Source organism: Pelophylax lessonae (genome assembly GCF_965119305.1).
Source record: "Pelophylax lessonae genome assembly, chromosome: 2".
Taxonomy (NCBI): Eukaryota; Metazoa; Chordata; class Amphibia; order Anura; family Ranidae; genus Pelophylax; species Pelophylax lessonae.
Window position 1 is genome coordinate 385,838,600 of NC_138769.1, and position 24,722 is coordinate 385,863,321.

At 43.0% G+C, this 24,722-nt stretch overlaps 1 protein-coding gene across 2 annotated transcripts in view; it reads left to right on the forward strand.

Moving 5' to 3' along the window:
• DTX2 (deltex E3 ubiquitin ligase 2) overlaps positions 1-24,722 on the forward strand; it is a 120,698-nt gene that overhangs the window by 46,763 nt on the left and 49,213 nt on the right. For both annotated transcript variants that reach the window (XM_082247717.1, XM_082247718.1), the window contains exons 2-3: positions 6,505-7,069; positions 17,920-17,978. In XM_082247717.1, the coding sequence (XP_082103843.1) occupies positions 6,505-7,069; positions 17,920-17,978 (624 nt within the window). The remainder of the gene's footprint in view (positions 1-6,504; positions 7,070-17,919; positions 17,979-24,722) is intronic.

Here is a 24,722-nt window from a genome sequence, read left to right on the forward strand (position 1 = left end):
AAAAACTGTGTCTGTCTTTATTTTAGGCTGCAAAGCAACAAAATGTGATTATTTTAAATGGGACTGATTATTTTCTATACCTTCTGTACATGTTTTTTCACTGTCTTTCCTTCTAATGCACATTTGTTGACCTGATTACATGTCATTTAAGGTGGGTATGTGTTTTTTTTTGTTTTTTTTTTTAATGTATTGGAACTTTTGTCATAAAGTACATATAGGAAAGTAGTGAAGAAAGAAGAGTGGGGCATGTTAAAAATCCAAAAAGAAACCTACTCAAATGTATTTTTCCTCTAATAAAAGCCAGCACCATGAACTGCTACTGTGAGCTTCATCCATCAGAGACGTAAATGTGAAGGATTAGCCCTGGGAATAGTACGCAGATTGTCTCAGCTGTTTTATAGAAGAAGCTGAGTCAGCTGAGAGGCTAACTGGCATGAACCATTGCTCCAACAACGGCGGGTAATCCTGTCTTACATCTGCATTTCTGGAGTATTAAAACAGAAGATATGCCAGCAAAACTAGCTACAGCTTTCTTCAGGGTTTACGTTTTGGAGTCCTAATTGGCATCAAAACTCAGAATAGTTTTTTTATTTTTTTGTTTTATCTCTTCTAGAAATGCTGAGGAAGGTTTATACCATGACTTTTAAATTAAATTAAATTCTGCTTAATATTTCAGAAGATTTAAACTGTTAGAATTTGCTGCAGTCTGCTGCCTTTTTGTGTTTTACAGCTTATGCATTATACAACCTTTCATGTGGTGTTATCTTTTTCTCTGTGCTGCCAGTTACTGTATATAAATGAAATGAAGGTTCTCTTATCTAGCCCAAGATTTCTCATGATTCCAGCTTTTCTTCAAGCAGGTAAATGTTACCGAAAGCAGGGCTTCAACGGTAGAGATGACAGATCCTTATCTTACAGATCTGCAATTATGTATTTTTTATTATTAAAACGAAACTTGTATAAATACAGAAAGACAAGGCGTTACAGTAATGAACTCACTAGAGACATAAGTTATGCAGTGTACAAATCAATGACCTTCCATCCATGAACAAATGGATCAAAATCAAGAAGTATAATATTAAGATTTATTTTTCATTCATTGATGCACACAGCTCCTGATCTTCTTCTTAATTTTTGGGTTATACTGCCCCCTACAGGTGTAGGACACTAGGCAGAAAAAAAGTCTGGCTAAGCCTATGGGCAGTCCCAGGGGGTATACTCCCTCTCTCTGCTATAGGTACTCAGTTTTTTTTTTTTTATGTCTAGTCAGGACCTAGTTCCTTGCTGGGATCCCTGGTCCTGGCATTTTTTTCATTTAAATATAATTTTTTTTCTCTTGGATTTTTTTTCCTGTGAGATCTACAATCAACTGCCGAACTGAATAATCTAGATCCAGTGGTCACCCCAGTCTGGCCAGCAGTGCGCGCATGCCTCAGCTCTGCCCTAGGTTGACCAAGACCTAGCCCCACCAGACGGGGGCTGTCTTGCGAGTTAAACGTCTCGCGAGGTCGCATATGACCAGGTCTCGGCCCGAGTCGCAGCATTCCTCCTGGCCAAAAGCCACCCCATTTCGAGGTAGAGGAGGTTCTGTCTGGAGCGGTGCCCACCTGGTTCCTGTTATGGTAAGTGTCTGTCCCCCTGGAGGGTTTTGGGGTGGGGGTGGGCCCCTCCATGGGATGGTCAGGCCCCTGGGTTCCCCCCCTCATCGACCTGGGGGGTCCCTGTGGGCCATATCGCCACCCCTCCACTGACGCTGGGGCTGTAGGGTGGGGGCAGAGTGCTGTGCTAGAAAAGGGAGCGGGGGGGGGGGGTGCACCGCAGGCGACTGGGCAATCGGCTGTGGGGGGGGGGGCTGTACCTGGTGGTCTTGGAGTCCTTTGTGTCCCAGGTGGAGGTGGTTTTTGGGCGACGGGCTGGCAAAAAGTGCCCCCCACCTTCCCCTGTCTCATCAGATCCTGAATCTGATTTGCCCGCCGTGGACAGGGGTCACCCTGCTGGGTCTGGGACCACGTGCCCTGAATCCTCAGATAGTGAGGAGAATTCCTCTGCTTCTGCAACCGCGTATGAAAAGGTGCTGGTGGACGCACTGATTGTAGCTGTGCATAAGACCTTAAAGATGGAGGACGCAGCTGCGATGGAGGAGCAGGTTCCCTTTTGGCACTCACAAGCCATCCAGAGCAGAAAAGGTGTTCCCTTTCCCCTCCTATTTTGACATAATTAAGTGGGGATGACTCTTGGGGTCCCTAAGCGATTTGCTAAGCGATACCCCTATAGTCCTTCTTAAGAAGTGGACTGTCCCACCAGTGGTGGACCCTCCGATTTCCAGATTAAACAAGGCAACCAAGGTTTCCGGTTGAGCCACTGGCCTTTAAGGACCCGGCTGACAGGAGAGAGGAGGCTGTGGCCCGCATTGTGTACACCCTGGCTGTTACGGCACTGAGGCCAATATCACCATTGCCCTGGTGTCGCAGACTCTGACCAAATGGGCTAGGCGGCGTGACCTGGAGGGGGAGTAGCGACCCCCTGCCTCTGCTGAGCTGGCAGACCAGCTGGTCCAGGGGCTGCAGTTTATCTGTGATGCCTCTTTGGGTGTGGTTCCGCTAGTGGCTCGGCTCTCTGTTTCGGCAGTGGTCCTTCAGCATGTCTTTTGGCTCAAATGCTGGTCTGTGGACCAGACATCTAAAATGGCCATGACTGATCTTTCCTTGAAGGGGATTGCCTGTTTGGTGCTACCCTGGATGACATCAAAGGTCTCACAGGGGGAAAGAGTACCTTTCTTCCGCAGGCTACTTAGGGCAAGGACCTTCTTCGTAGACGTGGGCCCTCGGCTCATAAGTTGTTTTTTCGTCCCTTAGGGTCGACTGACAAGGGATTCGGAACCCTTTGGTGCCTCCTCTGGAGGATCCAAGCGAACTTGGCCTGGCAAGTCAAGTGCAGACTTCTCCAGACCCATGGACAAGGCCCCTTCAGCATGATTGTGTGCCCTCACCTGTAACTGGGGTGGGGGGGACGTCTTCGCTGGTTCCTGGACCAGTGGACTCCCCTGGTACAAAAACAAGTGGGTCATTGAGGTAATTCGGTCTGGCTACAAGATCAATTTTTGTTCTTACTCTCCGGTAAAGTTCTTCCTTCCACCGTGCGACTGTCCCCGGTCCGCCTACAGGCTCTTTTTGTGGCGATGCAAGACCTTTTACTTTAAAGGGTGATTGTTCCAGTTCTGACTTCGGAACGTTTTTAGGGGTTTTACTCAAACCTGTTTACAGTCCCCAAGAAGGAAGGCAAGGTGCGTCCAATTCTGGACCTCAAGGCGCTGAACTGCTTTGTTGGTGCAGAAGTTCAGAATGGAGTTCATTTGCACGGTGGAGGCTTCCCTGCATCAGGGGATTTTCTTGCCTCCATCGACATCAAGAAAGCTTCCCTTCGCATTCAAATATTTCTCCATTTTTGCATTCTCCAGCACTTCCTCTGCTTTGCCATTTGAGAGGAGCATTATCAGTTTGTGGCGTTTACCCTTTGATCTTGCCTCTGCTCGTTGGGTCTTCGTGGGAGTGTTGGACCCGGTGCTAGCATTGTTATGCCAATGGGGGATTGTGGTACTGGGCTACTTGGACGACCACCTTCTGCGAGCAGAGTCTCCTACTGCTCTGGTGGAAATCATTGAACATTGAAATCACCATAGGACCTTGAGGGAGTTTGGCTGAATTCTGAATCCAGTGCACATTCAATCAGACAACGCCACACCCGTTACTTATGTCAATCACCAGGGGGGCAGGAGAAGTGTTTTGGCGGCTATGGAGGTAGCCGGATTCTAAAGTGGGCAGAATGTTTAGTTCCAGTCCTCTCCGCTGTACGCATTCCTGAGGTGGAAAACTGGCAGGCGTATTACCTCAGTTGGCAGGCGTTGGCCCAAGGGGAGTAGTCCCTTCATCCGGAGAGGTTTCATCAAGGTGGATCTGTTGGTGTCTCTGCTCAAAAGAAAGGTTCAGAGGTTTGTGGCTTGGTCACAGGATCCTCTGGCAGATGCCACAGACACGCTGGTGGCCCCGTGGGGTCAGTATCATCTGATTTACGCCTTCCCTCCTCAAGCTTCTGCCTAGACTTCTATCTGTAAGATTGAGGCAAAAGGGATTCCGGTCATCTTGGTGGCCCCAGACTGGCCTCGCCGAACTTGTTACGCCAATCTGGTGCGACTGGTCACCGACGTTCCTTGGAAGCTTCGTCTCAGGGAGGATCTGCTGTCCCAGGGATCAATCTTCCATCCTGCTTTACAGTCGCTGGCTTTTAAGGCTTGGCTGTTGAACGCCGGGTGCTGATGGATAGAGGTTTATCTGAGTTGGTAAATCCTACACTGTTAAAAGCTAGGAAATCTACTTCTAGGAGGATTTACCATTGTACGTGGAAGACATACATTGCGTAGTGTGCGTCTCTTCGGTTCATCCTCGCTCTTTTTCGGTGGCTCGGATCTTGACATTCCTTCAACGGGCGGTTGAGCAGAAGCTGGCCTTGAGTACTATCAAGGGTCAGGTGTCAGCCTTCTCTTAATAGCCCTGGGCCACATACCCCCTGGTGTGTTTTTTTTTTTTCTTCAGGGAGTTAGGCACTTGACCCCTCCAGTGCGGTTTCTGTTGCCACCTTGGGACCTCAATTTGGTGCTCTCAGTCCTCCAGAAGCCTCCTTTTTGAGAATCTTGGGGAAAATCCACTGCTTACACTGTCCCAGAAGGTGGCCTTTTTGGTGGCTGTCACTTCTGCACGCAGGGTGTCGGAATTGGCGACGTTATCCTGTTGTTCACCTTACTGGTGGTGCACATTGATAAGGTGGTTCTTCACCCCTATCTGTTGTTCCTTCCTCAGGTTGTCTCAGGCTGTTTTTTTTTCATTTGAATGAAGACATTGTGTTGCCTTCCCTGTGTCCCAGGCCAACACATCTGAAAAAAATTGCCTTGTATGCCTTGGATGCGGCCCGGGCAATTAGGGTGTTCCTGGCATCTACGGAGTCTTTTAGGAAGTCAGACTCCCTATTTGTGCTCACGGATAGGCCTTGAAAGGGTTGTCTGCTTCCTCTGCGACCTTTTCCAGATGGATCAGACACAGTGATTCAGGCCTATTCCATCAGGGGTCATGTTTCTCCCTCCTTCCCCTGTCAAGGCGCACTCTGCTCGGGCGCTCAGTGCCCCCTGGCCCTTTTGTCATCAGGCGACAGTGACGCAGGTTTGCGAGGGGCGACCATCTGGTTGTCGGTGCACACTTTTACAAAGTTCTATAAAGTGGATGTTTTGGCATCTGCGGATGCTTCCTTTGGCTGCAAGGTTTTACAGGCTGTTGTTTAAAGGTCCTCTTTGATGGTGTATTGTTTTTTCAGGTGAGCTCCAGTTGTTGTTTTGGTTGAGCTCCTGTTTACCTGGTTGGCTTTAGTTCGCTTAGGGAATTTCTTTTTCACTGTTCCCACCCCTCATGTTTAACACTGCTTTGGGATGCCCCAATAGTTGAGAAGATCAGGAGCTGTGTCCGTCAATGAACGAAAGAGAAAATTGTATTTTTGACTTACCATAAAATCCATTTCTCTAATGTTTGTTGACGGACACAGCACCCACCCCTCTGTGGAGTTGTAATTCTTCTGACACTGCTTGTAACAAATCTGAGTACCTATAGCAGAGAGAGGGAGTATACCACCTTTTTTTTTTTCTGCCAAGTGTCCTACTCCTGTAGGGGGGCAGTATAACCCAATGGTTAAGAAGATCAGGAGCTGTGTCCATCAACGAACATCAGAGAAATGGATTTTACGGTAAGTCAAAAATGCTATTATTTATTAGCAATAAACTTTTTTATTTATTTTTTTATTTTAAATTTGTCCTAGAAATATTTATTTGAAATCCAATCATTTTTATTTTTGGCAAGAACATGGTGTAAGCGGATTTTTTCCAGTCACCTCTCCAGCCTGTGTCTTACAATAAGAAGGAGATGAAGCCACCATTATTCTACATGTAATATTCCTCCCACATTGTGTTTAGCTAGTTAGTGGGCATGGAGGAGGGAGGAAGAGAGTTGTCATTTACCACTGTGTATACGCCCACATGTGTGACTATATAGTCACATGAGCTCCTCAGATGTGATAGGGAGGAAATGCTCAGGGTAGAAATGCACTGAAAATTGAGCATGTGCACTAGCTGTCAACACTGCTCTGCAAAATCCCCAACTGCAATGGGGTCATGGACAGGAGGGGGAGATGGAGAACAGGATCAGTCAGGTTTTCTGCAGAATACAGAAAACAAATCTTATAGGGACTGAGTGAGTATAATACAGCATTTATTTAAAATGTAATAGTGTGGGTTTAATGATACTTTATATAGACTCTGAGCTTGTTAATCAAACACTTGTCTTGAGTGTTGTGGCAGAAGTACTTGCACACATCCTCCACACTTCACACTGTTATGTAGTTGTAGCAGCTTCAGTAACTTAACAGAAGGATATGCTTTTGCTGATCACTTTGTCTGTTGTTTCTTAGGGACTATGCGATATGTCAGAAAAACTCTCTGTCCATTAGACTCTGCTCCAGCTAAAGGCATTTTCTGGGAGTGGATGACTGATGATGGATGTTGGACAGCTTATGAAACACAAATCAGCATATTCCTGGAGGAGAAGTTTAGTAATAGAAACCTCTCTGTGGACCTTGGAGCACTTGGACTCCCCTACCTTATTGACTTTCAGTCACTTGTTCAAATTAATCAGGTCAGTGGATATAAACGACGTGTTCAACGGACCCTTGGTACACCTTATCCTACAACTACAAAGGCAGGACCTGCACATAAGGCAACGGCATGTGCTTGTCACCAGTGTCTAGCAAACAGTCATGCAGGGCCTATGCATCGGTATCGACACTCCATGATAAATCTACCTACATCCTCAAATTACCAGAACAGTGGTCGAACATCCATGAACAGTGTTGGGTATTTACCTTATCCCAAACCTACCATGTCCAGTGCAAAGTCAGCACCAAAGCTTAATAGCACGTGGGTACCACCTGCTGCGCCATTGCAACTTCCTGGTCCATCTTCTGCCAATGGAATAAGGTAACTGATGTTAATTTTTTAAATGTTTTCTTTGTATGCGTATAATATATAGTAGGACTAGTGCAATTCTTACTGTGAACATAGGTAGTGTGTGTGTGTGTGTGTGTGTGTGTACACTGCTCAAAAAAATTAAAGGAACACTTTTTAAAACGAGTATAGCATCAAGTTTATTAAACTCCTGGAATATTGATCTGGTCAGTTAAGTCCCAGAGGGGGTTGGTAATCAGTTCCAGCTGCTTTGGTGTTAATGAAATTAACAGGTGCACTAGTTGGGCAACAATGAGACGACCTCCAAAACAGGAATGGTTTTACAGGTGGAGGCCACTCTTTTCTGACTGTTTTTCACTAGTTTTGCATTTGGCTAGGGTCAGTGTCACTACCAGTAGCATGAGACGATACCTGGACCCTATAGAGTTTGCGAAGGCAGTCCAACTCCTCCAGGATGGCACATCAATACGTGCCATTGCCAGAAGGTTCGCTGTGTCTCCCAGCACAGTCTCAAGAGCATGGAGGAGATTCTAGGAGAGCTGGACAGGGCCGTAGAAGGTCCTTAACCCATCAGCAGGACAGGTATCTGCTCCTTTGTGCAAGGAGGAACAGGATGAGCGTTGCCAGACCCCTACAAAACGACCTCAAGCAAGCCACTGGTGTAAATGTCTCTGACCAAACAATCAGAAACAGACTTCATGAGGGTGGCCTGAGGGCCCGACATCCTTCAGTGGGCCCTGTGCTCACTGCCTGGCACCGGAGAGCTCAATTGGCATTTTGCCATTGAACACCAGAATTTGCAGATCCAACACTGGCACCCTCTGCTTTTCACAGATAAGAGCAGGTTCATTCTGAGCATGTGAAAGGGTCTGGAGAAGCAGCGGAGGACGTTATGCTCTCTGTAACATTCTTCAGCATGACCGATTTGGTGATGGGTCAGTGATGGTCTGGGGAGGCATATCCATGGAAGGACGCACAGACCTCTACAGGCTAGACAATGGGATCCTGACTGCCAAAAGGTATCGGGGTAAAATCCTTGGACCCATTGTCACTCTACGTTGGTGCAGTGGGTCCTCCTGATGCATGACCATGCCCGGCCTCATGTGGTGAGAGTATGCAGCCAGTTCCTGGTGGATTAAGGAATTGATACCATTGAATGGCCCACACGCTCTCCTGACTTAAATCCAATAGAACACCTTTGGGACAATTTTGTTTCGGTCCATCCGACGCGGACAGGTTGCACCTCAGTCTGTTCAGGAGTTCAATGATGCCCTGGTCCACATCTGAGAGGAAATACCCCAGGACACCATCTGTCGTCTCATTAGGAACATGCCCTGACGTTGTCGCACATGCATACAAGCACATGGGGGGCCAAACAAACTACTGAGTACCAATTTGAGTTGCTGCAATGAAATTTCAGCAAAGTGGACCAACCTGATACATCATTTTTTCACTTTGATTTACGGGTGTCTTTGAATTCAGCCCTCTGTAGGTTGATGATTTTTATTTCCATCAAACGATATGGCATCTTTTGATCCTAACACATTACCCAGTCCATATCAGTATAGATATCCAGCATGATATTTTTCCCCATTGAGATCTGATGTGCTTTTAAAGTGTTCCTTTAAATTTTTTGAGGTGTGTGTGTGTGTTTATATATAGACAGATAGATATAGCATATATTACGATATATTAAGAAAATAATGCTTTTAGAAATAGAATTGTTTATATTTTTAGCAATTAACAAAATGGAAGCTAAGTGAACAGACGAGAAATCCCCCCCCCCCCCCCCCCCAAAAAAAAACAACAACTATTTTTTGTTACCACCCTTTGCCTTCAAAACAGCCTAAATTCTTCTAGGTACATTTGCACACAGTTTTAGACCATACTCGGCAGGTAGGTTGTACATCCACAGATCTTCTGTGGATGTAGGGCTGTCTCAATTCCCTCTCTTTTCGTGTAACCCTAGACAGGCAGGGTAGTGTTGAGATCAGGGCTCTACGGGGCCAAACCGTCTTTTTCAGAACTCCTTGTTCTTCTTTACAATACTTCTTAGATAGTTCTTAAAGGGATTGTAAGGTCTCAAAGTTTTTTCACCTTAATGCATTTTTTGCATTAAGGTGAAAAACCTTCATTGATGCAGTGCCCCCCCCCCCCCCAGATCCCCACTTTTTCTTACCTGAGCCCATTTGTTCCAGCACTGTGCACAAGCCCAGTGGCTCCAGCCGCTGGCTGTCATCTCATTGGACCGATTGATAGCAGCAGGAGCCATTGGTTACCACTGCTGTCAATCAAATCCAGTGACCTGGGAGTGGGGGCGGGGCAAAGTCTCGCTGTCTGTGTCAGTGGACTCAGCAGCAGGACTCGGGAACGCGTCCGCATGGGGGTCCCAATAGCAAGTGGCTTTCCGTGGGGGCACCCAATAAGGAGGAAGAGCCAGAAACGATGCTGGGGAACCCCAGAAGAGGAGGATCAGGGTTGCTCTGTGCAAAATCCTTGCACAGAGCAGGTAAGATAACATTTTTTTGTTACATAAAAAAAAAAAAACTTTACACGCTCTTTAATGACATTGGCTATATGTTTAGGGTTGTTGTCCTGCTGCAGACTAAATTTGGGACCAATCACCCACCTCCCTGATGGTATGGCATGATGAATAAGTGCCTGTTTTTCTTGGCATTGGGGACACCATTGATCCTTGCAAAATCTCCAACTCCATTTGCAGAAATGCAGCCCCGAACTTGCAGGAAACCTCCACCATGCTTCACTGTTTCCTGCAGTCGCTCATTATTTTACCACTCTCCAGCCCTTCGGTGAACAAACTGCCTCCTGCTACAGCCAAATATTTCAAACCTGCTGCTATTTTACTGCACCCCAGTTCCTATATTTTCTAAGTTCATAGTTGAGCCATTTAGCCTTGTTTCCATGTCAGAGGTATGGATTTTTTGGCTGCAATTCTTCCATGAAGAACACTTCTGTCCAGACTTCTCTGAACAGTAGATGGGTGTACCTGGGTCCCACTGGTTTCCGCCAGTGTTGTGCTGATGGCAGTGCTGACCATCTTCCAATGTCGAAGAGAAGTAAGCATGATGTGTCTTTCATCTGCTGCATTAAGTTTCCTTGGCCGACCACTATGTCTGTTGTCCTCAACTTTGCCTGATCAATGATGTCCTCATTGCTTAGAAATACAAGCAGATACTTATTCATCATGCCATACCATCAGGGAGGTATGTGATTGGCCACATTCTGAAGCAGGACAACAACCCCATACATACAGCCAATGTCATGAAGTGTGAAAAAGAACAAGGGGTCCTGGAAGTGATAGTTTGGCCCCCATAGAACTCTGATCTCAACATCGAGTCTGTCTGGAATTGCATGAAGAGACAGAAGGTTTTAAGGCAGCCTGTACCCACAAAAGATCTGTGGTTAGTGTGACAGTCACTTTGGGTGGGTGGTCGGGGGGGGGGGGGCATGGAACCCAGCTTACCTTAGAGAGGTTGGGGAAACCCCTGTCTCGGCTCCCCAGGTTCCTCTTGTGTGTAAGTCACCCTGTGTCTATAAGGAGCACAGGGTGACTGAGAAAATGGACAATTACTTAATGGACACTGAGAATATGGTTTGGATTACTTTAAATGGGACAGTAATATTTATCAACAATATCCCTCAAGAAATATATGAAGATTAAGGCCCCTTTCACACTTGTGCAACTTGTCATGCAACTTTGGACATCAGAGTTGCACGACATGTCGTTCGCCATGTTTTCCAATGATACCCATTCATATATGTGCAATTTAAAGTTGGAGCGACTTCAAAGTAGTCCCTGCACTACTATGGCCCAGTTCTAATGCGTTTTGAGGTCCAAAGAAATTAGACATTGCTTCAAGCCCAGTCACATTTGCGGCAAAATCGCGCAACTTTCAAGTCGCACAAGTGGGAAAGGGGCCTTAATCCCACTTCACACTGTGAGACTTATAGCCTGTTTGTAGACCATTGCCATGAAGTCTGTGACTCTTGAATAATCAGAGCATTGCTTAGATGTGGATTCCACATTGCTTAGATGTCAACTATTGTTTGTCTGTCTGCTAGTATTGTGTGCACGCCACCTACGCTGGTTTAAGTGACTAGTTAATTAGCTCAAGGTAATTTAAATCACTGCCAGCTATTAGTTGCTAGTGGGGAAGTAGTATACGGTTTGTGTTGGCTGTTCCTTAGTTATGTTAATTAAATTTCTGTATACAATTTAATCTGCATACAATATTGTAATCAGGCACCTGACCTGGTGGGTTATATATTCTGTGTGAGTTTGCTCAATAAAGAGTTCCAGATCTCATACAAGCTAAGTTGTCGGCTAGTCTTGTATGTTATGCGGCTATATCTGATATCGTTGTTCAAAGCTAGAGGAAGAGGTAGGTATATTGACGGAAGTTAAGTCTCCAAAATGTTTAGAACAACCTACCTGTTGAATTCCTTCAAAAACTGTGAGCGAGTGTACCTAGAAGAATTAATGCTGGTTTGAAGCCAAAGGGTAGTAATGCCAAATGTTGATTTGATTTAGATTTAGATTCTATTCACCCACTTCACATTTTGTAAATTGAGAAGAATAAATAATTCAATTATATATTTATAAAAGCATTCTTACTTTATAGCATGTCTTCACACCTGCCTAAAACCTTTTCAGAGTACTACATATACAGTATCTCACAAAAGTACACCCCTCACATTTATGTAAATATTTTATTGTATCTTTTCATGTGACAGCACTGAACAAATGACCCTTTGCTACAATGTAAAGTAGTGAGTGTACAGCTTGTATAACAGTGTAAATTTGCTGTCCCCTCAAAATAACTCAACCCACAGGCATTAATGTCCAAACCGCTGGCAACAAAAGTGAATACACCCCTAAGTGAAAATGTCCAGATAGGGCCTAATTATCAATTTTCCCTCCCCAGTGTCATGTGACTCATTCCTTTTACAAGGTCTCAGGCGTGAATGAGGAGCAGGTGTGTTAAATTTGGTGTTATCGCTCTCACTCACTGGTCACTGAAAGTTCAACATTGCACCTCATGGCAAAAAACTCTAAGGATCTAAATAAAAGTATTGTTGCTCTACTCAAAGATGGCCTAGTCTATAGGAAGATTGCCAAGACCCTGAAACTGAGCTGCAGCACGGTGGCCAAGACCATACAGCAGTTTTAACAGGACCGGTTCCACTCAGAACAGGCCTCGTAATGGTCGACCAAAGAAGTTGAGGGCATGTGCTCAACGTCCTATCCAGAGGTTGTCTTTGGGAAATAGACGTATAAGTGCTGCCAGCATTGCTGTAGGGGTTGAAGGGGTGGGGGTTCAGCCTGTTAGTGCTCAGACCATACGCGGCACACTGCATCAAATTGGTCTGCATGGCTGTCGTCCCAGAAGGAAGCCTCTTCTAAAGATTATGCACATGAAAGCCCACAAACAGTTTGCTGAAGACAACAGACTAAGGACATCTATTACTGGAACCATGTCCTGTGGTCTGATGAGACCAAGATTAAACTTATTTGGTTGAGATGGTGTCAAGCATATGTGGCGGCAACCAGGCGAGGAGTACAAAGACAAGTGTGTCTTGCCCGAAGTTAAGCACGGTGGTGGGAGTGCCATGGTCTGGGGCTGCATGAGTGCTGCCGGCACTGGGGAGCTACAGTTCATTGAGGGAACCATGAATGCCAACATGTACTGTGACATACTGAAACAGAGCATGATCCCCTCCCTTCGGAGACTGGGCCGCAGGGCAGTATTCCAACAACGACCCCAAACACACCTCCAAGATGACCACTGCCTTGCTTAAAGAAGATGAGGGTAAAGATGATGGACTGCCCAAGCATGTCTCCAGACCTAAACCCTATTGAGCATCTGTGGGGCATCCTCAAATGGAATGCGGAGGAGCGCATAGTCTCGAACATCCACCAGCTCCGTGATGTCGTCCATGGAGGAGTGGAATAGGACTCCAGTGGCAACCTGTGAAGCTCTGGTGAACTCCATACCCAAAAGGGTTAAGGTAGTGCTGGAAAATAATAGTGGCAACACAAAATATTGGCACTTTGGGCCCAATTTCAACATTTTCACTTAGGTGTGTAATCACTTTTAATGCCAACGGTTTAGACATTAATGGCTGTGTGTTATTTTGAGGGGGACAACACATTTACACTGTTATACAAGTTGTACACTCACTACTTTACATTGTAGGAAAGTGTCATTTCTTCAGTGTTGTCATATGAAAAAATATAAAACATTTACAAAAATTTGAGGGGTGTACTCACTTTTGTGAGATACTATGTATGTGTGGAAGGAAGGAAGGGAGGGATGTTCATTTTAGGACATTTTTGGAAATTTGAAGTTCGGAGCTGTGGCCCCTGCTTTTATGACACTCTCTTTTTTTCATGGCTTAAAAAAATTGCTTTGAAACTAAAAACCAGCTAATAAGTTAGGAGCCAGTTTTTTCACAAAGGTTTATTTTCAAAGATAATACCGTCCTCTTATGTAGCCCTTGTGTATTGTTATAGATGCAGGACACAGGTTTACACAGTTATGCTTCTTAGCTTTTGCCTAATAATCTACTTGGGAACACAGTGGATGGATGGGGAGGCAGCGGCTATTGGCAGCTTTCCTTTTCTGACTGCTGGGCTTTAGACTTCCTACCCACACATCCAGGGCCATCTTGGTAGCCGTCATGGGACCTTGGGGAAAGTAATGCACTGGGGCCTCTACAAGCCTGCAATCATTTACATACCTACTCTCAAGAATTACAGCCCACTACTACTGAATGCATCCCATTCAAATAAAATTGTCTGTGCTGCAGCATTTAGTGGTTTAACACAGGTGGTGAGAAGGCAGTACTGTATATTGCCTCACTGCCTGTCAGTAGCCTCTGAAAATAAATCTGTGTGGAGTGCATTTCAGAGGAGTGAAGTATTTTTCAATCAGATTCAGAGCAGCAGAGGGGGAGCATTAGTGCAATTGTCTAGGGAGGAGGTGGTGTTTAAACCTACTCCCCAATTTTCCTGCCTCTAGTGTGCATATACCCCAGTTTGCCACCACACACTATCCATCAGTCTCAACAGGATGGACAATAAAATCCAGACGGATCTCGAATAAGAAATTACACTTTTCTTCATCTGTCAGAAGGCAGCATTAGCTATACAGTAGAGCTGTACGATTCTGGATAAAATAAGAATCACTATTTTTTTTTGCATAGACTAAAGATCACAATTCTCTCATGATTCTTGTCGTGACATCAGCTTTCACATTATACAAAAAAATTGGGCTAACTACTTTTTCGTTTTTTAATTCTAATTCATTAAGGTGTATTTTTCTCCACAAATTGAATTTGAAAGACCGCTGCGCAAATACAGTTTGATATAAAGAATTGCAATCACTGACGTTTTATTCTCTAGGGTCTCTGCTAAAACAATATATATAATGTTTGAGGGTTCTATGTAATTTTCTAGCTCAAAATACTGATTATAATTGTAAGCAACAAATGTCAGAAAAAGGCTTAGTCTTTAAGTGGTTAAACTGACCTCATTTGCAGACCGAAGTTCATCCCTTTGATCTAAAAGAACCAAAGGATACAATGTTTCTTTTTATCTCTCAGCGCTGAGCAATATTGTGATAAACTTTGCAGGCTGCCTTTTTTTTTTTTTTTTATTCTGTCAGCTGTGAGCAGAGAACTGCTCTGCACTGAATTGTGGAAATCCCAGATTAAGATCGTGAGGGGGGTTGAATCGAGACTTTTAAAAGATTAAGCGTGCAGCTCTACCATACAGGTAGCTTTGAAAAGTTTAACACAAATACAAGCAGACACAAAGGTGTTAAATGCTATTCATACCAGAAGTACCAGCCTGCGGATGTTAGGCTGTATGGAGTTAACCATTTAGGCAAGCAGCAGTGTACATGAGTTAATTGAAGCAATGTAGATTAGAACAGTCCTCCCCTCGCATTCAAGGACTCATAGGGTTTATTACCAGAGAGCCAGTGTTGCAGATTACAGCGGGGTAGGGGGAACAAGGTTGGAAAGCTGCAGCACAGATGAGCGTCATGAGGTTTGCAAGGAGAGACCAATTGTGAGGAAGACTCTCTCCCCCTCCAGGATATACAGTATGTAGCTATGTCAGCCTGCTAAAGCCACAATTTGACTGGCCCTGGTGACTCCATGTGCACCTGGGGTTACAACACAGGAGGAGAGGGCGGGAGGAGGATAAGCTGACCAGCTCTCTCTCTCTCCTCTCCTGTCTGTGAAAGGAACGGTCAGCGTACGCTCTATGCTCCATGAGTAAGACACTCTCCGAACACTGCAGCCAGCAACCCCAGCAGTGAATGGGCCGACCAAGCCCAGGTGCCAGGACACAATTTCTAGTCGTAATGGCGACCTAGCACCTAGGGTTTTTCGAGCCCTGTCTCATTCAATTTGTTATATTCATGATATTATTAACTCATGTTTTTTGGGTACTAAACAGGATGGAATGATTTACTAAATTGAATGTACACATTTTCAATAATATATGTATATTTTTGGGGGGAAGGTGTCTGGTGGGAGGATCAGACACTTTAATCTAGCGTAGGGCAGCCTATAGATTGCTTTGTTTTTTGTTTCAACCAGCGAGTTGAATGAAAATAACTGAGCTGATTCCCCAAGCCCACACATTCACACAGCCACCATCTCTTGCTTGCTTCTTAGATGGACTGGGCACTATGGCCTAAGGACTATTGTCCCTAGTCCATCTCAGGAGTAAGAAAGAGAGGGTCACCCCAGGAAGTCAGGTCACAGTAGCAAAAGCAAAAGAACTTTTTAAACCAGAGTTTAGTGTCACTTTGTTTGTTCCCTTCACTGGTTTCATTAGCACCTTTTCACTGAGGAACCAACCATTTAGGCCTCATGCACACTGGACGTTTTTACAGCTGCTGTTAGCAGCGTCAGACGTTTTTTTTTTTTTTTTTGCAGCTGCAGAACGCCCATCCATGTTATTCTATGGACTCATGCACACATAGAGCTTTTAGGAGCTCCAAGTGGCATAGGCGTTTTACAGCTCCAAAAAAAAAACAGGAACTGTGGGTTCTGGAGCTGCAGCGTCAAGCTGTAAAAACGTCTGACGCTGCTAAAGGCTGCATAACGTTGCTTAACGTACGTTTTTTTTTCTTCCATTCAAAATCAATGGTTCCCTATGGGAGCCTATTGATTTGAATGGAAGTCGCACCGCAGGTCGGATCAGGGTGATCCGACTTGCGGTGCGACCTGCACTGTGAGAATCTTGAGGGGGAACTCCACGCCAAAATGGGGAAAAAACGGCGTGGGGTCCCCCCCAAAATCCATACCAGACCCTTATCCGAGCATGCAGCCCGGCATGCCAGGAAAGGGGAGGGGACGAGCGAGCGGCCCCACCCCCCCTGGATCATACCAGGCCACACGCCCTCAACATGGGGGGGTGTGGGTGCTTTGGGGCAGGGGGGGGGCTCTGCACCCCCCACCTCAAAGCACCTTGCCCCCATGTTGATGAGGACAAGGGCCTTAATTCATCATTTGACATCTGGTTAGCTTGAACACTAAGAAGAATTATGTTTTTGTGGGTTTTTTAAACCATGTTTGCTTTTCTTTTATTGTTAAATGGAACTAAACCCTCTCAATCAACATCAACTATTTTTATTCCTTAAATGGATATGTATATCAAGTTTAGTTGTTTTTTTCCTGTTTTAGGACCTAGGCCAAAGTATTATCATAGATCCCAGGAGTCTTTATTGGTATTTCTTTTATCTTACATGTGGAGTCAGAGGAGAGGTTTTCCCAGCTAAGCCTACCCTCCTGCCTGCATGCCTAGGCTGAGCAGATGGATTCCAGGAAGTAAATGCTAAATTAATCATCTTATTCCTGGACGTGCGGCAACCTTTTCTTCCTTTGGTGCATGAATCATCTGCCCATATTTAAAGTATACCTAAAAGCAAAACTTCTTCCTTTTTTTTTTTTTTAGTTTTTGATAGAATGTAGAGGGATTAGAATGTTTGTCAATTTTTATTGCTGTCTGTGCCCATGTTAAGCAGAGTCACCCCCCCCCCCCTTTTTTTTCTCTCCGGTTTACTATTGTCATTAAAAGTGAAAGTAAAAGAACATTTTGGGGTTTCCCCAGGAAAAGTAATGGAGGTAAAATCTTACAATGGCAAGGGTTATTACCCTCCCTTACTGTATCCAAAATGGGAAAAAGTTTTGCCTATAGTTCTACTTTAAGATGGCCGTGGCTAGAAATGCTAGCATGGAGACATGGATAGATGGGTCTGTTTGCGCTGAATGTTAGAGGACTTACATTTTTAGTTTGTGGTGCTCAGATACAGTAAGGGCTCTTTCACACGGAGCGGACCGTATTGCGATCCGCTCTGGCACTTTTTTTTTTTTCACGGACACGTATGTCTGCATATCATCCCATCTGTTTGCGGACGATATACGGACATAATGTATGTCTATGGGCATTGCAGATGTCAGCGGATGACACCGCTGACATCCGATTTTGCATCTGTTCCGTTTTTTAAACGGAACAAAAATAGGGCTCTGTTCCGTTCCAAAAAACGGAACCGAACTGAATGGACGAAAATCGGATGTCAGTGGATGGTCATCTGCTGACATCCGCAATACCATAGACATTCATTATGTCCGTATATCACCCGCAAACGGATGGGGTGATTTACGGACATAGGGAACGTCCGTGTGAAAGAGCCCTTAAGGTCCACTTTAAAATTGATGTTAAAATAAAATGTAAAGTATTTATTTGTTTATAGTATATTGAACTTTTTTTTATATGGTCTATTTCATCTTTTTTTGTTTTGTTTTTTTTTCCCTTCTCAAAGTATTCCGTCAGTCCCAGTGCAAATTCAGAAGTCCAGTTCTGTGAATCATGCTTTTGCAGGTAAAATAGTATTTAAATTATCTTAATATATCATTATCTTTTGTAATTGCTTAGGTTTTAGAGTCACATTTTTAAAAAAAATTTTTTTGTAGTGGAAAGATGAAAGCACCAAGCCATAGGGTTTGGACCAAATTAAAAAAAAAAATATATATTTATATATATATATATATATATATATATATAAACTTTTTTTTTTTTTTTTTGTCACATTAAGAGGATCTTATCAAGAGTGGAAAGCCAACATGGTTCAGGGGTTACAAACACACCCTTCTTTAGGGCTACAGTGTTACAGAAATGTTAAATAACGGTTTTAGTTACACAAAATGTGTAAAATGTATGTGTTCTATTAAAATAAATGATGTATTAGGGACAAAGATCTAATATTGGCTAATTTCACAAAAGCATATACAAAAAAAAAATGTAACTTTATTCAGAAGATTGTATGACTAAAATCACAATTGATGAATAAGTCCATAGTGTGTCGTATATCAATAGTATTACTGTTTTAAATACACTGCTCAAAAAAGTTAAAGGAACACATCAGATCTCAATGGGGAGAAATATGCTGGATATCTATATTGATATGGACTGGGTAATGTGTTAGGAACGAAAGGATGCCACATTGTTTGGTGGAAAAGAAAATTATCAATCCAATCTACAGAGGGTTGAATTCAAAGTGAAAAAATAATGCAGCAGGCTAGTCCATTTTGTTGAAATTTCATTGCAGCGACTCAAAATGATACTCAGTAGCTTGTATGGCCCCCGCATGCTTGTATGCACGCCTGAAAACGTCGGGAGTACCCTCCTAATGAGATGATGGATGGTCTGGACCAAGGCATCACTGAGTGCCTGAACAGACTGAGGTGCCACCTGGCGGCATTGGATGGACCGAAACATTATGTCCTAGAGGTGTGTTCAGTTGGATTTAAGTTAGGCGAGCATGGGGTCATTCAATAGTATCAATTCCTTCTATCTGCAGGAACTGGCTGCATACTCTCACAACATGAGGCCAGGCATTGTCATGCACCAGCAGAAATACAGAAACCACTGCACCAGCGTAGGGTCTGATAATGGGTCCAAGGATTTTATCCAGATACCCAATAGCAGTTAGGGTGCTATTGTCTAGCCTGTAGAGGTCTGTGCATCCTTCCATGGATATTCCTTCCCAGACCATCACTGACCCATCACCAAGCCGGTCATGCTGATCAATGTTACAGGCAGCATAACGTTCTCCAGACCCTTTCAGGTCTGTCACATGTGCTCAGGGTGAACCTGCTCTCATCTTTGAAAAGCACAGGGTGCGAGTGGCGGACCTGTCGGTTCTGGTGTTCAATAGCAAATGGCAATTGAGCTCCACAGTGCTGAGCAGTGAGCCCAGAGCCCACTAGAGGACATCAGGCCCTCAGGCCACTGTCATGAAGTCTGTTTCTGATTGTTTGGTCAGAGAAATTCACACCAGTGGCCTGCTGGAGGTAATTTTGTAGGGCTCTGACAGTGCTCATCCTGTTCCTCCTTGCACAAAGGAGCAGATACCGGTCCTTCTGATGGGTTAAGCATCTTCTACGGCCCGGTCCAGCTCTCCTAGAGTAACTTCCTGTCTCCTGGAATCTCCTCCATGCTCTTAAGACTGTGCTGGGAGACACAGCAAACCTTCTGGCAATGGCACGTAATGATGTGTCATCCTGGAGGAGTTGGACTGCCTGTGCAACCTTTATAGGGTCCAGGTATCGCCTCATGCTACCAGTAGTGACACTGACCCTAGCCAAATGCAAAACTAGTGAAAAACAGTCAGAAAAGATGAGTAGGGAATAAAATGTCAGTTGCCTCCTCCTGTAAAAAAAACATTCCTGTTTTTGAAGGTCATCCCATTGTTGCCCATCTAGTGCACCTGTTAATATTTTTTTTAACACCAAAGCAACTAAACTGATTAACAGCCCCCTCTGCTACTTAACAGACCAGATCAATATCCCAGGAGTTTCATTGACTTGATTATATACTCTGATTAAGAAGTGTTCCTTTAATTGTTTTGAGCAGTGGATATACCTAATTAAAAGTATAGTTGGTTTAGCAAAATAGAACATATACAGTATATATATATATATAAAAAAAAAAGTAAATTCATTAATTAGGAAGATAGTGAGTTACCACAATAGTCCATAGAGTGTTGTATATCAATAGTATAACTTTTAAATATATAATTAAAAATGGAAGTAGGCCTAGCATAATAAGAAAACATTAAATATTTAGTATGTGTAACATATACATAGCAAAGGTATGGCGCTTGATTCTCAATGATCGAAGTGACAGTACAGTAATATATAATCCAGTGTGATAAATTCCCAACACCAAAGTCCATTTTCCTATGGAATTTTCAAAACCCCTTCACCGCTTGTGTTTAAAGTATAGAAGTGCACTCACCAGAGATGTTTGACCCCTGTTTACAGGTTGGTCAAAAAGCGCTTTTTTTGTTCTCGAAAGCCAAGATTCCTCCTGGGGTGTGCTGCAAGGATTCCTCCTCCAATTTTGTTATCACTCATATGTATGATGACCAAAGGGGAGATAGATATAAAGTATCATAGTTAAGTAACTTTGTTTAAACTGGTTGGCAGTTTAAAATAAGTTGGTTACACTCACATTTATGGATGCCTGAAAGCCGGCACCAGCATTTACAGCATCTAGGGATGGGATGCCACCGCCGCAACCAGGATGGGGCTGGCGTGCATTCCCAAGCCTCATTCTCTGATGCCCGGGTGTGACATCACACAGGACCCGGACTCGCGCTCCAACGCACGATTCGTTTTTTAATTTGCGTCTTTAGGAAGATCTATGTGGTTTGTGAAATAGACCCCTATAGAACAAAAGTAAAACGGACCAATTTTCAATTACAGTAATCCCTTATATAGTGCAAAATTAAGCCCTATATAATAGAAGTAAACAATAAAAGTAGGCCTTTTTTTTTTATAGTACAAAACAAACCATTATCTTGTTGGTATATAAAAGTCTTCCTTTATTGATTATAAATCTTCTTTTATATTTATGGTATATAGTTTTTTTAAATTTACCTTTTTTAAAATGCATAGATTCATACATTTTGTGTAACTAGAATAACTGTTATTTAATGCTTATTGCAGCTCTGATAAAGAAGGAAGTGTGCATAACCTCCAAAATGTGTTGGTTGACAACTCTTGATAAGCATCTTTTTATTGTTGCTAGCAGCAAAATAGCCAGCCACTTCTCCTACTACCCATTTATGTACCCATTTATGTTGGTAGACTCACCTAAAGAGGCCAAATCTAGAGATGATATTCTCTCATATTTTTTAATAGCGCTATCATGGAACAGCTTTTAAAAGTTATGTCAGCAGTTTGACTGGGTGCAAGAAATAATGTCCACACAGATTTCTATCAGTCTCTCATTAAAATAAATATATGATTCACATTAAATAAACAATTATTAAAAAAAAAAAAAAAAAAAAATATATATATATATATATATATATATATATATATATATATATATATAATTTTTTTTATATATAATATGAAATTAATAACTTCAAACTTTGGAAGTGCTGACCACCATCGTATCGCTGCAACTAAAGCTGGTCCTCACTCAATTTTTTTTTTTTTTTGCAATGCTTTGAAAAAATGTGTTCTTAGAAGTACTGTATCAATGATCTCCTATGTATCATTGAGGGATCAGTCTTCACCCCTAATATGCAATGTCAATAATAATACATCATGAAAGAGCTTGAGGAGTGATGTCGCATATAAACAAATGAAAAAAAACCAATGTAGGGCTGCTTCTCATTTAATCTTTATGCTGAAATATCCAAAAGTTTAAATGTTCAGCACAGGTGACTATAACAAAGACCATTTGATAATGCACAAATCAAAACCTTGGCATGGATTCTTGTCTGGAGAGCTTATTTAGAAAGTGTCCACAGCCGACCATAAACAGCCCTCTTGAAATACGCACCAGTCATTTTCTTAACCTGCAGATTTACCCAGTTATCAGTCAGGTATATTTTACAGCAAATTTATAGGGTAGCCGCATAGTTCAATTTCAGCAAGTTAAATCTAAAAAGTCTTGAAAAACGTTGTAAATATATCCTCGCTGTGTCAGTTATTAGGGTCCAGGGACTTTAAACAAATTGTTTGATGGGACACCCTTCTGTTGCTTGTTGCATCTGCAGCTTTGTATAACTTTTAGAAAATGCATATTAACCCCTAACACAGTAATATTCACTAACACCTTTCTCTTGCTTTCTAGCCAGTTGCTAAAGTGTTTTTTTTCTCCTTTTATGCCATGCTTTTCTTAAATATGAAACTGAAAAACATTAAAGACGTTGCTGTAGGATGTTGGCTCATAGTGAAAGTGGTTTGGTGGGCTTTATATATTGAAAGTTGAACTAAAGACAAAACCTTTGTGTTTCAGTTTGGATAGAGCAAAGGAGGCTTATAAAACCCCTGTCAGGTTTTTTTTTTGCCATCTGTATCTCATTGGGTAGATTTCCCTTCACTTCCTGTTTTATAGCCACAACAGGAAGTGAGAGGAAATCCTCCAAAGTGGTGGATTTGTCACCGGGGTCAACAGAACTAGTGTCCCAATTGGAAGATTTTCCCTCATTTTCTTTCACTTTGGGTCATACCAAAAATCAGGACAAACAGAGGGTGAATCTCTATAACGGGCACAGACCACAATAAAAACCTGACAGTTGTTCCAGTCCCTATCCGGTCTATGCAAAACTGCCTTTAGTTATACTTTTATGTGCCTTTACAGCTGTAAACTTGCATATTTGGCCAGTCTTGAGCACATTTAAATCTTTGGGTGGTTAGTTTATGATTGTGACATGAATTAGAAATTTATATTTCAAAAGGTGTTAATTACTATCTTCAACCACTTGCCGACTGCAAAATGTATACATACATTGCGGTTTGCAAGTATTTTACCGGGATTGTGCCTGAAAATAACTGCCATAACCTCGGTGTCATTGTTTACGGCTGCCTTTCTCATGAAACCGTTCTGAGCAGCTCATGAGCCGCTGGAACGGTTTCTGAAGCGGCAGGAGGGGATGCTTCCGCTGCTTGCCAGTGTTTCTCGGGCTTACGGTTTCCTCTGGTTCTTTAATCGACTCTATGGCCTTGGAAGACCAGGCTGGAAGTAAATAATTATTATTAATAATATATTTTTTTTTAATAAGCAACATTTTTTTTTTTTTTTTTATCTTTTGCCTTTAAAGGTAAAGGTTCTTTGACCCCAGATCTCTCCATAAATAGGACTTGTCATCCTTATTTGTATTACAAGGGATGTTTACATTCTTGGTAATAGGAATAAAAGTAATTAAAGACAGTGTGAAAAAAAAAAAAAAAAGATTTAAAGCGCCCCCATCCTCCGTGCTCACGCGCAGAAGCGAACGTATTTTTAAGTCGCGCACGCATATGTAAATGTATTCGCACCACACATGATGTATCACTGCGAACTTTGGAGCGAGAGCAATAATTCCAGTGCAAAATTCTAGACCTCCTCTGTAACTCAAGTAACCTGTAAAGGTGTTTAAAGCGTCGCCTAGGCGTGGCCTATTTTTGGAATTTGTCACCATTCCACGGGCATGCTCAATTTTAAAGCGTGACATGTTGGGTATCTATTTACTCAACGTAACATCATCTTTCACATTATACAAAAACATCGGGGTACATATTGTGTCCTGTTTTTTTTTTTTTTTTTTTTTTTTTAAATTCATTACATTTTATTTTTCCCAAAAAATTGCATTTGCAAAACCGCTGCACAAATACCGTGTGAGATAAAAAAATTGCAACAATCGCCATTTTATTCCGTAGGGTCTCTGCTAAAACAAATGTATAATATTTGGGGGTTATAAGTAATTTTCTAGCAAAAATTAACCACTTGCCGACTGCCTAACGCCGATCTACGTCGGCAGTCAGCCCCTCACAGGCAAAGTGACGTAGGGCTACGTCACTAGCTTGTGAGGGTCTAGGGAGCGAGCGCGCGCCCCCGGAGGCGCGCTCCCGCGTGGTCACGGACCCCCCCGCGCGTGTCACTCGGCGATCGGCGGGGGAGAGGGAGAATGTCAGGCAGCTTGTGTAAACAAGCGACCTGTCATTCTCCTTGCTGTTAAGACACTGATCACTCGGATCTAGTATGTAGATCCGTTGATCAGTGTCCTTACAGCTGAAGCCACAGCCAATCACAGTAGAAAGCACGCCCCTAGGGATACACACAGCCCCTCCCTCCCAAATAAAGTTAACCCCTTCACTACCAGTGTATTTTTACAGTAACAGTGCATATATATAGCACTGATTACTGTAGAAATGTCACTGGTAACCCCAAAAGTGTCAAAAATGTCAGTCAAGGGTCCGATCTGTCCGCCCCAATGTCGCAGTACCGCAAAAAAAATCACAGATCGCCGCCATTACACGTTAAAAAAAAAACAACAAAAATGACAAAAATCTTTCCCTTAGTTAGTAGACGCGATAACTTTTGCGCAAACCAATCAAAATACGCTTTTTGCGATTTTTTTTTTTACCAAACATAGGTAGCATAAAACAAATTGGCCGAAAAAGTTAAAAAATTTTGATTTTTACATTTTTTTTGGGGGAATTTCATATAAAAAATTGTGAAAAATATTGCTATTTTTGCAAAATTGACGCTCTTTTTTTGTTTATAGCGCGTGATCAAAAAATCGCACAGGTGATCAAATACCACCAAAAGAAAGCTCTGTTT